Below are 13663 nucleotides of genomic sequence, written 5' to 3'. Positions count from 1 at the left end.
TTTCAATAAGAACAAATTTAAATTATAACAATTCAAATTGTTAAATAATATAATAAAGTGAAAGTAAAGATCTTAACATGAAATGATTCTCAAAAGACGAAATTTATTTTGTTTATATTAATTTATTAATAATTAAATTAAATCAAATTATTAATATCAAAACTTGATAATTATTATTTAATTTAATTATGATAAAATAATTTAGCTAATGATTTAATTTATAAATTTAAAAAAATGGAAATATTAATTTATTTTTTCAAAAGAAATTAATTTTTCTATAATTAAATATTCTATAATTAATTTCTTTTAGTACCATTAATATTTTAACTTATTCTTTACAGTATTAATTAAATTAAATAATATCTATGGAAAATTCTTAAAATTTAAATTAATTCGAAAAATTAATTTAACAAGAATATTGTATATTATTAAAATTAATAATAATATATGTGATGTATATATATTAAAAATTTTTAAATTATATAATGCATTTATAAAAATTTTTGAAATTTATGAAATAAAATTCTATACGAAAACTGTTTGTATTCATCTGTGTAAAAAATCAAAAGAATAATGCAAATATTTTAATTAATATCGCTAAATGTATTTTTTATAAGGATATTAATAATCATATTATTTATTTCATTCATTAACAATCCTATCTGCTCGTTCTAATCTCTCTTTCTCATATCAGAAATATTGTAATAAAATCACTTATTCCGTAAAATAAATTCGAAAAATTAAAATATGAACTTGTAATTCAAAATTATTTATTATTCGTAGATTATTCAGTAAATTTGAAAAAAAAAAAAAACTGAACCGAAATGCGATTTGCATTAAATTACTAAATCATTGTATTAAATTAATCGAATAAAACAATTATATATATATATGATAGATGTTTCTACTGAAAATTTGATTTTCTAATTTTTTATTTTATTTTACTATTTTATTATTCACATATAATGATATTGTCATTTACTATTGTGCAATATATGAAAAATTTTAATATCTAAGTATTATACATTAAATTATCATAAAATTTATTAAAATTAATTTAAAATTAAAAATTAAAATTTAAAATTAAAAACTATTTATTATAATAATTATGATATATTTGAAATTTATATTTAAAAAATTTATTAAATTTCTTATAAGTATAAAAAATTATGCATATATTTCAAATCATAAACAATGCATGTAATTACATGTAATTTTCACTTTACGCAATTCCTTTTATATCATTGAATAATTTTTATATATTAATATAAGTTAATTTATGGCTATAATTATAAAATATTTACCTTCATATCTGACACGTTTAATTGGAATACCCTTATTTGCGCACACACCTGTTTAAATTCCCAATCGTCCGTATTCTGCGCAACAGAAACGCGCCTACACTATTCCAGAGAATCGCAAGAATTCGAGATCTCGATCTTCGACACTAACGACACAGCCGATACTATTTTACATTCAAATTACGACACTACCGATCTCGGCGCGAATCCGACTACGATTTAAACCGCGCCACTTCAACATTGTTCCATATTCGACATATTCGACCGAATAACCGAAAAAAAAAAACAAAAATTAAACAAGTAGAACCGAAGGAGAACGAGAACGAACAGGATAAACCGATTCAACAAAAACCACGATTCGCGACACTGACGGTTCGAGGTCGTCACGACGACTGGCGGAATCGTCGACAGAGAGCGACACGACAGCCCTCGGCCGGGTTAACGCATGCGCCCTTTACACCCTGTGCCCAACCCTATTTTTCTAAAGACCACCCTTATATTATAAATGTGCTTTTGAATATCTGCTTTCTTATTTTTCATTGCTTTAATATTGAAACATTCTTGATGCATGTCAAACATTACATAAGAGAAACAATTTCTCTAATGCAACTTTTTTTCATTGTCTTTGCTTGGGGTTGCTTCGTACAATGACACATATCATTCATGGATAGCATCACGATCGATTTAATTCATAAGAGGCAATATCGATTAATTGAAATTCGAATCTCTATTTTGCAAATTTTGTATTTGTGTTGATAAATTATTTAAAAATTTATTTGAATATTTATAGAAAATATTACTTAAAGTTAATACAAACTTCATATATGTTTCTATTACTTTATTATTTATTTTATTATTTTATATGTATATGATATAAATTTATTTATAAATTATAATAATTTATAATAAAATAAATAAAAAACGTAGTTACAAAAATCAATTTTATTATTTTGGTGCTATTTTATCAGTTGAGCAACATTAAAGTATACAATTTTGTTTTTTGAATATATAAAATATATTTAAATATTTACATTTATGTAATATTCTGTAATTTTTATATTTTTCTAATATTCTATAAAATTTATTTTCTAATTTTTATAAAATATTACCGACAGAATTTTAATTACGATTTACCTAAAATTTTTGCATAAATCAAAATTGATTGTGAATTTAAGAATTACAGTATTTTTAATAAATACAACATTTGATTCATTAAATCTCTCATGTACAAATCTTTTAAGAATAATAGGTATCAAAATATCAAAATATTCAGAATATTCAAAATATTTACTATTCAAATACAATATTTTCGAATGAAAAAATATTATTAATCATATAATCAATAAACTTAATAAAATATAATTATTTAATAATTAATAATATATAAATATAATTAATAAATCAATAATATTCCTATAATAAAAAATAAAAAAATAAACTTTTTTTTCTAAATTATTGCAAAATTTCTATATATCATTATAATAACATAAAATAAAATATAATGTAATATTAAATTTAATCAAATATTAGTATTTATAAATAATAAAAAATTTAGATATTCATATTTCCATCTTTCGATCATGATGTTATCTACTTTACATTGAAATTTTATCGTTTTTATATTCCAAACAATTTATAATCATATATATATCACTTTACATTTATTTGTAAAACGCGTAATATAATAACAGAAAAATCCTTTATTATAGTAAGTAAATGCGACTTGATTATGACTTGATTATTAACGAGTAGAATTTCAAATACAAATATCTCATAGAGTATAATTTATATTTTACACAATCACAATCATTTTTTAAAAAATAATTACATTTATTTAAATTTCATCAATTATAATATTATTTGAAATTAAACTATAAAAATATCAAGCATTTTTAATATATGAAATATATATATAAATTACATTTTATAATATAAATTAATTTCCAAATTAATAATTAATAATTATTAATCAAATAAAAAGGAAAATTGAGAATTAAATAATAAAAAGAAGATATGGAAAAATAAAATGAATCAAACAACATTTATATAAAAATATTTTATTCTAACAAATAAATATCCTTTAATTCGAGTTTTGGAAACTGTACTCTTTGTTCAATCCATTTTGCTACTGTAAGAAGTATTTTTTCATTAAAAGGAGATGCCATAAGTTGTAGGGATAAAGGTAAATTATTTTTAGAAAGTTTAATTGGTATATTAACAGCTGGTATACCTGCCATATTAGCAGGCTGTGTACAATAATCTTGAATTGAACACTGTGTCTGATTATCCATTGAAATAAAATCATTATATTTAGGAGCTTCTGTCAAAGTGGTAGGCGTAAGTAAAAGATCAATATTATTATTCCATATTGCATTGAAATCTTCTGAAATTAATCTTCTTATTTTCATTGCTTTAACATAATACTCTTCATAATTTTCTTCCAATAAGAAATAATTTCCAACCAAAATACGTTCTTTAACTATTTTACCAAAACCTTCAGATCTCGTTTTTTTATACATATCATACACAGAATTCCATTCATTTGATCTATAACCATATTCTATACCATCATAACAAGCAAGATTGCTAGCAATATCACAACGATTTAAAACTGAATAACACATTATAGAATAATTGGTATATGGCAATGATACTGTAAAAAGTGATGCACCACCTTCTTTCAAATATTGAGAAACTTCATCCCAACATTTTTGTATTTCAGGACTTAAATTTTTCTCTTTATATTCTTTTGGTATTCCAATTCTAAGATCACTAATATTTATTGTATCTGCTATTTCAAATGGTATATATTCCTTTTGTAAACAAGTAGAATCAAGTTTATCTGGACCAGCTATAGTATTTAGTATTAATACAGAATCATCAACATTCCTTGTAAGAATACCAGGTACATCCATTGAATTTACAAGAGGAATAAGTCCATAACGTGATACTAAACCATAAGTAGGTTTTAATCCAATTAAACCACAATAAGATGCTGGATTTCTTGTTGAACCTCCAGTATCAGAACCAATTGCTCCATAACAACTTCCACTTATAACAGCCACTGCAGAACCACCACTACTACCACCTAAAATTGGAATATTATAAAAAAATTTGAAAAAAGGAATTTTGTAACATATACCTGCTATATGCCATAAATTTGCATCTGTATTTTGTTTTATACATTCTTTGTGTTTATTACAAGAATAAAATTTTGTTAACACATCTGAATTCCATAAGTTTTTGGTTGGTCCATAATATGAATCAATAGTTCCAGAACCCATAGCAAATTCATCAAGATTAGTTTTCCCAATTAATACTGCTCCAGCATCTTTTAAACGCTGATATACAGTAGCATTATATGGAGGAATAAACTTTGATAACATCTTTGATGCACAAGTTGTTAAATGTTCCTTTATACAATAATTATCTTTAATTGCAATAGGAATTCCATCAAGTCTTCCCAATAAGTTATGATTTTTTTGTCGTAAATCTGAACTTTCAGCATGTTTTTTTGCTGTTTCATCAGTAACAGTAATGTAAGCATTTAAAGGTTTAATGATTGATGTAACTTTAACAGAAGCTTTTGTAATGTCAGATGGACGTACATCACCAATACTTATTTTTTGACTTACTTCTTTAATTGATGTAGTCAATAATTTATTCATTTTTTTTTTTATTAATAATAACAAAAATAATATATTCGTAATAATAACCTATACATGAAATAACTTACATGACATAACCTTATTTTATTTTACCGGTAAAAGGTATTTAAAAATATATTACTATACAAATATAATTTTAATTCTTAAAAAATTAATAAAATTGAATTGAATTTTAAATTGTTGTAAAAATATATCATGATTATACTAAAAATAATATTAATTAAAATTATATCATAAACTGATTAAAAAATATACATAATTATCATAATAAATAATTTATAGCACAAAATAATTCATTATTGTATATATTATTATTACATAATTTATTATTATATTATATTCTTTATAAAAACTATTTAATAATTATATAATAATTATAACATTTTTTTTTAATAACAAAAAAAGTATTCATTAAGATAGTAATTATTAAGATATAAATTAATAAATGAATTATTAATTTTTAAAAACTTATATTACAATTATATTATATTTGAAATATTAATATATAATAATATTTATATATTTTTATAAATATTCTGATTTATAATAGGAATACACTAATTTAATAATTTTATAATTACTTCTTTATATTCTCATTTTATTATAAAATATTATTTATGCATAAAAAATATGATATTACAATTAAAGATAATTTTAAATTACTTATAAGTTACTTTACAAATATTTTAAACAAATATCTTATATATAATTTTAATTATTGATAATTAATAATAAAATCATTTACTACAACTAATTTAAAATCATTTATAATTAATACGAAAAAGAACACTTCAATAAAATTAATCTCAAATTATGTAAAAAGAAGTAATTTTTCATTCGGTGCCGATAGTTTAAAAATTTAAAAGTTAATATTTAAATTTTTCAATTATCATATAAAGATTAAATTTATCTGTTAATTATTATAGTATTTTAATATTTCGATTGTACAATTATTTACTTTCGATTGTACTATTGTACTTATATGTACTTATCATTAGTTGTTTATAATTTTCATTCAAAATTATTTGATTTAATTTTCAAAACTAAAAAATTTTAATCTAAAAATTAGCTATGTTTAATTTTATTTTAGAAATGTAACAAAAATTTAAAGAAAAATTATGTCTTAATTAAATAATAATTTATTTTATTAAATTATTATATATAAAATTATATGTAAACTATATAATTATATATAAAATTATAGTTCATGAAAAAAGTTTTTATCATATGATAAAATAAACAAATTATAGTATTTAAATTTATGAATATTCTATAATAATATTTTTAATATATTCCATTTTCCAAATATTTAATAATTTAATAGATATTTTATTATTAAATTATATAATTAATCATCATATAATAATTAATCTAATTAATTATTATTTTTTTATATGTATAAAAATTTTTATAAAATATATATTTTTTTATAAAATTGTTATAAAATTATTATTTACAATGAATGTAAATAGCAAATATGAAAATAGAAAAAAAAATTGGTTAATTTTACTAAGAAATGGGTATATGTTTGACTTCCACTTTTCAAAAGTTGCATTCAATGCAGAAAGACAACATGCTGCCATTTTCATTTGATTCTCTATAAGTTCAGAGGTTTCCAAGATGGCGAAGAAAATGTTAGCAGATAAAACTCCTCAAAATGAGGATAATATTAAAAATAATGATGATACATTTAACGAAGATGAAGAACCAAATTTTAGTGATCCTGAAGGATTTATTGACGATATTACTGACGAAGGTAAATAAAATTTTTCTTCAATGACAAGACAATTAAAGCTATGCTATGATGTCTGAAAGCATGGCTACGTATAATCGCAAATGTGGCATGCATACCTAACCTAAAAAACCACGAGTGTTTTATATTTTTCATTAAATATTGTTTTATAATTTATATTAAATATAAATTTTTTTAACATTTTAATATAATACTTATATATTTTTATTTATATATTTTTTCAGAATTACTTGGCGATATTTTGAAACAAAAACCCTCAGAGACAGATGGAGTAGAATCAGTAATTGTCATTGATGGAGTCCCCCAAGTTGAACCAGAAAGATTGGAAAAACTTCAATCTGTTATTAGCAAAGTATTGGGAAAGTTTGGAACAATAGTAAATCAATATTACCCCAAAAATGAAAATGGATATACGAAAGGGTACATATAATGATGATATTCTTATATTTCAAAAATTATATGTAATTTATTTCATTTCAGATACATATTTCTAGAATATAACAATCCTCTTAATGCCTTAGCAGCTGCGCAATCTGTAAATAATTATAAAATTGACAAGCAACATACATTCAAAGTAAATTTATTCACTGATTTCAAGAAATTTGAAGAAATTCCAGATGAATGGGAACCTCCAAAACCACAAGAATTTAAAGCAGCAGCTGATCTTCATTATTATCTTTTAGAACCAGATGCTTATGATCAATTTTGTGTGCTTTGTGGTAATGGTCCTTCTGTTACTGTTCAAGTTTGGCAAAATTCTGCCCCTGAACCAACGTTACTTGAAGAACGTTCTGTAAGTTATTATATATTTTATTTAATATACATATATCGATTTTAATCAATAATTTATTGGTATGAAATTTATGTATTTTTCACATAGCGTTGGACAGAGACATATGTTAAATGGTCTCCATTAGGAACATATTTAGCAACATTCCATAAATTGGGTGTTGCATTATGGGGTGGCCCTCAATTTTTGCAACAAGCTAGATTCAGCCAAAAAGGTGTTGAATGTATAGATTTCTCTCCTGGCGAGCGTTATTTAGTAACATATACTCCAAGAACTGATCTTGGTTCTGAACAAAAACGTCTTGTAATTTGGGACATCCTTACTGGTCAAGAAAAACGTGCGTTTTTCGCAGATGGTTCTTCAGTATGGCCTATTTTCCGTTGGTCACATGATGATAAATATCTTGCTCGTATGGGAGAAGATATTTTGAGTGTTTATGAAACACCTGTATGTATTTTTTCTTAATATTATGATTTAATTATTTGATAAATATTATTGAATATGTTATCTTTGATAAATTCATAAATATTACAGTCATTTGGATTATTGGATAAGAAAAGTATAAAAATTCCTGGTATCAGAGATTTTAGTTGGTCTCCTACAGATAATGTTCTTGCTTATTGGGTACCAGAAGATAAAGATGTTCCAGCAAGAGTTACTCTTCTCGAAATTCCAAAGTAATAACTCTTAATATTATATAATTCATATTTCATAAATTATATAAATAATTAAATATATATTTCTAGTCGTAATGAAATTCGCAACAAAAATTTGTTTAATGTGGCTGATTGTAAAATTTATTGGCAAAAATCAGGGGATTATCTTTGTGTAAAAGTTGATCGTTTCGCTAAACGTAAAGAAAAGACAGAACAAAAATACACGGTATTTATATTATAAAATTATTAAAATTATTGATATTAAAATGTACAATTTAATGAAAATTTATATATTTATCTATAGGGTATGTCATATAATTTTGAAATTTTTCATATGAGAGAAAAACAAATACCTGTCGATAGTGTTGAAATAAAAGAACCAATTCATGCATTTGCTTGGGAACCTGTGGGAAGCAAATTTGCTATTATTCATGGAGAAATTCCAAGTGTTAATGTTAGTTTTTACGAAGTACGATATGGTCATCAACCAGCTCTTCTCAGTAAGTTTTTTTATAATAATTATTTCTTGAATTTATCAATATTTTATTATATTATATTATATATATAAATATTTATTCTATTCAATAGAAAAATTGGAAAAAAAGGCTTGCAATCATCTATTTTGGTCGCCATCTGGTCAATTTATTGTTCTTGCTGGATTAACAACCATGGCAGGAGCTTTAGAATTCATTGATACTAATGATTTTACTATCATGAATTCAACTGATCATTATCAAACTTCAGATGTAGAATGGGATCCTACTGGACGGTAAATATTTATTTTAATATTTATGTTTAAAGTCTTTAATTATAAAAGTTGCTTAAGTATGTATTTCTTTATAGATACGTGGTAACAGCTGTTTCCAGTTGGAAAACCAGTGTGGATAATGGATATTGGATATGGACGTTCCAAGGACGTATATTAAAAAGAGTTAATCTCAATCAATTTAATCAACTCTTATGGAGACCAAGACCACCAACATTATTGACACCGGAACAAATTAAAGAAATTAAGAAAAATTTAAAGAAATATTCTGCGCAATTCGAAAGTAAAGATCGTATGCGATTAACTCGTGCTTCAAAGGTACTTATATTATTATATTATTATATCATATTATATTAATATATATTTATTATAAATTGTACATTTACTATAAAATTATTTTTTAGGAATTAATTGAGAAACGTTGTGCAGCGATGAAAGCATTCGAAGAATATCGTTCAAAACGCATACAAGAATGGAATAATCAAAAGAAGAGACGTTTAGAATTACGTAATGGTTTGTATTAAAATGAATATTTTTTCTAAAATTTAAAAGTATTTTACTTTTTTTTTTTACATTTTTTAATTCTTTTTCAGGTATTGATACAGACGAATTAGATTCTGATTCCAAAAATGTAGAAGAAGAAGTAATAGAATTTTTCGTCAAAGAAGAAACATTTATCATCGACGAGAAATAAAACTTTGTGGAAGAAGGTTTTATCTCTGCCATTTTTGGAAATCTCTAGTGCAAAACCAATACAGTCATTTGTGAAAAGTGATATCAGAAGTAATTATCTTCCAGAGTCACATAAAATTGTGACTCTCCATAGTGAACTAAAATGACTATTTTAAGTGGTTATGAACAGTTTCTCTTATACTATTTCTGCATCTCAATTGGAATTGCTTCCACCTTTCCGACGTTGCGTATGAAACGTCGTAAACATAATACCATAAAGTTTTATCACGTTCCATACAGGATAGTATGTCATTCAACAAATAATTATTATCAGTATAAATATATACAATGTACTTTATTTATCAAACCCATATGGCATAATCTATTTAGTTTTATATATTTATAAATAGAAAAAAATTAAGATTTTTTTATTTATATCTTTTTACTAATTTTAAATGTGCTTAAATGTAAATGAACAAATTGTAAATTATTAATCTAAATCCTTATTCTTTTTTATAGTTTTTATTTCATATAAAGAAATTGGAAAATAATTAATATGAATAAATATTCATATATAGGTTTTATGACTTAGATTACAATGATCATTCCATGAATATAATACTAAAGAATAGATAAATATAAAATTAAAAATAGTATCGAAATAGAGCAACAATAGCACATACCCAAGTCGGAGGAATTCTATCTTGTTCAAAAAATGTTTTATTCGTTACACGTGTCGCACACGAAAATAAACGTTCATGCTCTTTTTGTAGTTCATGTTGTAAATTTTTATTTTTGGTTAAAATAGCAATTTGGGTTTCTAAATCTTTGTTAACTGATCTATAACCTAAAATCAATATTTTTTTTTTCACTCTTATTATTTTAAAATTAATTTGTTTTTAAATTTTAGATTTTACCAAAATTAGGAGATCCAATAAGAGTAAGACAGGGTTTTTCTTGATTTGGTAAGAAATACCAAAGTCCTTTGGCATGATAAGTCCACCCTGGTCTAATAAATTCCCATAAAGTTATTCTATTTTGTTGTCCTAATTTATTGCAATTTTTAACAAATGATTCCTCTAATTTCGTGTATGCTGCTGGGATACAACCAGCAATACCCTTTGCAGCTGTATAAATGTAACATATTATATTAACTATTTAATTAAAAAATTAAATAATTTTCATTTGTTTATTTTTAAAATATAAACTTACAGAAGAAACCATTAGTAGATGGATGTGCTGTTAAAAGATGACATGTTGCTTGGCAATGTTTAAGTAATGCTTCACTATATTCTGAAGTTAAATTGAAATAACCAGTTGCTAATTTAAGAGTTGAGCCTGGTGGAGCTGTCTGTAGAAGTTTACATGTTATTTGGCTATCATGATAAATATTTAATTGACCCATTTGTATTAAAGGAAAAACCCAAGTATCTACATCTAAATTTTTTTCTACGAAAACAATTTATTTCAATTATATTTCAATTTGAATTTACTTTTTCATAAATATACACATAGTTAAATATATATACCTATTTTTTCAAGATCAGAAGATTCTTCAAATTGTTTCTGAAACAAAATTCTTATACTATATGCTGCTTCTTCTATAAATGTGATAGGATCTTTAAGAGGATCAATTTTCATAGAATTTAATATTGTACTTCCATCTGATTGAAGCACAAAACTAAATTCTCCTACTTTTTGAACTAACTCATCATAAAAATCACAAAGTTCTTTACAATTCTCAATCAGAAAATAACGATCTTGTCTATTTGTAAAATAATCATTACTAAGATTAGCACTAAAAAATAAAATTAATTTAAATATTATAATTTTTTTATTTAATAATTAAATTTAAAATAATTTTAAATAATTAAATATTTACCCACTAATTATTATATCATCATCTATCATATATAATTTCATATGTTGTAATCCTATTAATTCATTAAAGCGATCTGGAATAATCATTTTTAAGAATCCACGAAGTTTAGGAGTATGATATAAAAAAATCTGACAACTATGGCTATATTTTCCATTAAGTAATGGTTTCAACATTTTACGAGAATTTAATTTACCTCTGGATCCTCTCATAAAATCTAATAAAATTTTAACTTCAACATTACCATTACTTGAAATTAAAGCTTCATTAATAGCATTTACCTATATATAAAAAAAATTATTTATCATATTAAATCTTTAATTAATATTTAGATTTTGAAATACACTTACTAAATTAGATTCTAATTTTCCTGTGCCTAAATATAATGATGCAAATGTTATTCTTTTTCTTGCATTTTTACATTTTTGTACAAGAACAGAATAAAATACATTTGGTTCATGAATTATTTTGACCTGAAATAAATAATTTTTATCATATATTTTATAAATTTCTTTTAAATTAAATACATTTATACATTCACCTCAGATCCTCTTAAGGCAAAACAAGGTGTATTTTTATGTAACCATGTTAATGTATGCAATTCAGAGTGTATTGTTTCAAATTCTAAATCTTTTTCTTCAGTTGTCATAGTAATTGAAGTAATATTTTTTATTATAGATGAACAAGAAAACTTTAATTCTATTTGATTTGATATTAACAGTTTCTTTGTATGAAACCTAAAATTCATTAAATCATAAAAATATTAATTTTTATTAAGAGTTATTAATAATAATCATAAAATTTATAACAGAAAATATAAAAATATAGCAAATGAAATATTACATAACATAATAAAATCATTAAAAATACATGAATTTCATTCATAAAATCAATCAATTAATCTGACAAAATTTTCATAAAAATTAACAACATGTACAGAAAATATATTAACATGTTACAAATTAATCGTTATTAAATTTATTTGTCAAAATAATTTTCTTTTAGAATTTTTTTTATTATCAAATAAAAACTTGTCAAGTCCATAAGATATGTCATAACATGTGGTTAATTCTTATGTCAAATTAACATATATAGGTTAAGCTATCATTGTTTGCTTTAATAAGAATGAAATTTAATAAGACATCCATATTGCTTGAATCTTTTCAATTCTACTCACCACTTTACAGTTTTAGGAATTAAATTATGCATGAGTAGATTCTTAAATAATAAATCATTAATAAATAAACTTTAAATTGCAAATAATTCTTTCCTCCTAACTAGAAATTGCAACATGCGCAATCTTCTGGACTTTTATCGAATTATATGTAAAAATATATTCGCACGTTTTTCTTTTACTTTAGATTTAAATACAAACATTTTTATGACAAATTATAATATATGTTCATATCAATTAATTCCATTAATATATTAAATATTCATAATAAGATTTAATAAAATTTCTTTACAATATAAACATAAAATATTTATATTATGTCAATATTTTCTAATAATTTCAATTTTAATAAAGTATTAAATTTGTCAAATAATTTATTTTTTAAAATTTCATTTTGTATATTTTTAAAAATATAAAATATTTATAATATAATATATATAATTATAGTATAATTATAATTATTAGGTTAGTTAAAGTATTTTTATAGAACTTATAATAAATTATTAATGTATTTAATTCATATAAATTTTAATTCAAATAAAATTAAAAATTATATTTTTAATATTATCTATATCATGCAACTTATTTAATAATAATTTATATTTTTTCAATCACTAGATTATGAATTCTTATACAAATATTTCTTATATTACATACATATATATCTTTTTCAAAGATGAATATAATTTCTATGTTGATCGTAAATCACAAAGAGTAAAAACACACTTTTTTTGAGATCGCTATTTGAGATATGAAATCCTATAAAATGTAATGTTTTCTGTGATAATACCTACAAACGTGTGATCTGATGAAAAAGAGATGGGGCTACTTATATATTCTATTATGAATACAAAAAAAATTTTTCAACTGTTGGATAATTCAGTATTCACATTCATAATAGAACATATAAATGGCACCATCTTTCTTTCATTAAATGTATTTGTAAGTAATACTATTGTAACGAAAAATGTGCAGTGGATAGCAATTTGTCAACTATCGAAAAG

At 22.5% G+C, this 13663-nt stretch overlaps 4 protein-coding genes across 6 annotated transcripts in view; 1 reads left to right on the top strand and 3 right to left on the bottom strand.

Moving 5' to 3' along the window:
• Window positions 1–1689, bottom strand: part of LOC409711 (kazrin) — a 162383-nt gene extending 160694 nt beyond the window's left edge. For both annotated transcript variants that reach the window (XM_026444916.1, XM_026444918.1), the window contains exon 1: window positions 1305–1689. The gene's annotated coding sequence lies outside the window, so the exon portion shown is untranslated. The remainder of the gene's footprint in view (window positions 1–1304) is intronic.
• Window positions 1690–3341: 1652 nt separating this feature from the next.
• LOC413878 (glutamyl-tRNA(Gln) amidotransferase subunit A, mitochondrial) lies at window positions 3342–5071 on the bottom strand. Its single transcript, XM_397317.7, has 2 exons — window positions 4444–5071; window positions 3342–4389 (listed from the first exon to the last, which is right to left on the bottom strand). The coding sequence occupies exons 1-2, from the start codon at window positions 4967–4969 to the stop codon at window positions 3359–3361; spliced, it is 1557 nt and encodes a 518-aa protein (XP_397317.2). The 5' UTR covers window positions 4970–5071; the 3' UTR covers window positions 3342–3358.
• A 1482-nt stretch (window positions 5072–6553) lies between these two features.
• LOC410100 (eukaryotic translation initiation factor 3 subunit B) lies at window positions 6554–9950 on the top strand. Its single transcript, XM_393588.7, has 11 exons — window positions 6554–6725; window positions 6947–7142; window positions 7203–7515; window positions 7603–7959; window positions 8047–8189; window positions 8259–8394; window positions 8473–8668; window positions 8757–8937; window positions 9012–9252; window positions 9339–9447; window positions 9528–9950. The coding sequence occupies exons 1-11, from the start codon at window positions 6590–6592 to the stop codon at window positions 9626–9628; spliced, it is 2109 nt and encodes a 702-aa protein (XP_393588.2). The 5' UTR covers window positions 6554–6589; the 3' UTR covers window positions 9629–9950.
• A 162-nt stretch (window positions 9951–10112) lies between these two features.
• On the bottom strand, window positions 10113–13333 carry LOC413879 (CDP-diacylglycerol--glycerol-3-phosphate 3-phosphatidyltransferase, mitochondrial). 2 transcript variants are annotated; one of them, XM_026444940.1, is made up of 8 exons: window positions 13317–13333; window positions 12027–12222; window positions 11836–11958; window positions 11489–11766; window positions 11136–11404; window positions 10819–11055; window positions 10524–10733; window positions 10113–10453 (listed from the first exon to the last, which is right to left on the bottom strand). In XM_026444940.1, coding segments are annotated over exons 1-8 (1518 nt in total). In that variant the 5' UTR covers window positions 13319–13333; the 3' UTR covers window positions 10113–10250. The 2 variants fall into 2 exon arrangements, with proteins under 2 accessions (XP_026300725.1, XP_397318.4); XM_397318.7 differs by lacking the exon at window positions 13317–13333 and adding an exon at window positions 12663–12815.
• Window positions 13334–13663: the final 330 nt, after the last annotated feature.

This window comes from Apis mellifera, linkage group LG14 (genome assembly GCF_003254395.2).
Source record: "Apis mellifera strain DH4 linkage group LG14, Amel_HAv3.1, whole genome shotgun sequence".
Lineage (NCBI taxonomy): Eukaryota > Metazoa > Arthropoda > Insecta > Hymenoptera > Apidae > Apis > Apis mellifera.
This window is presented reverse-complemented; position numbering and strand designations above follow the sequence as displayed.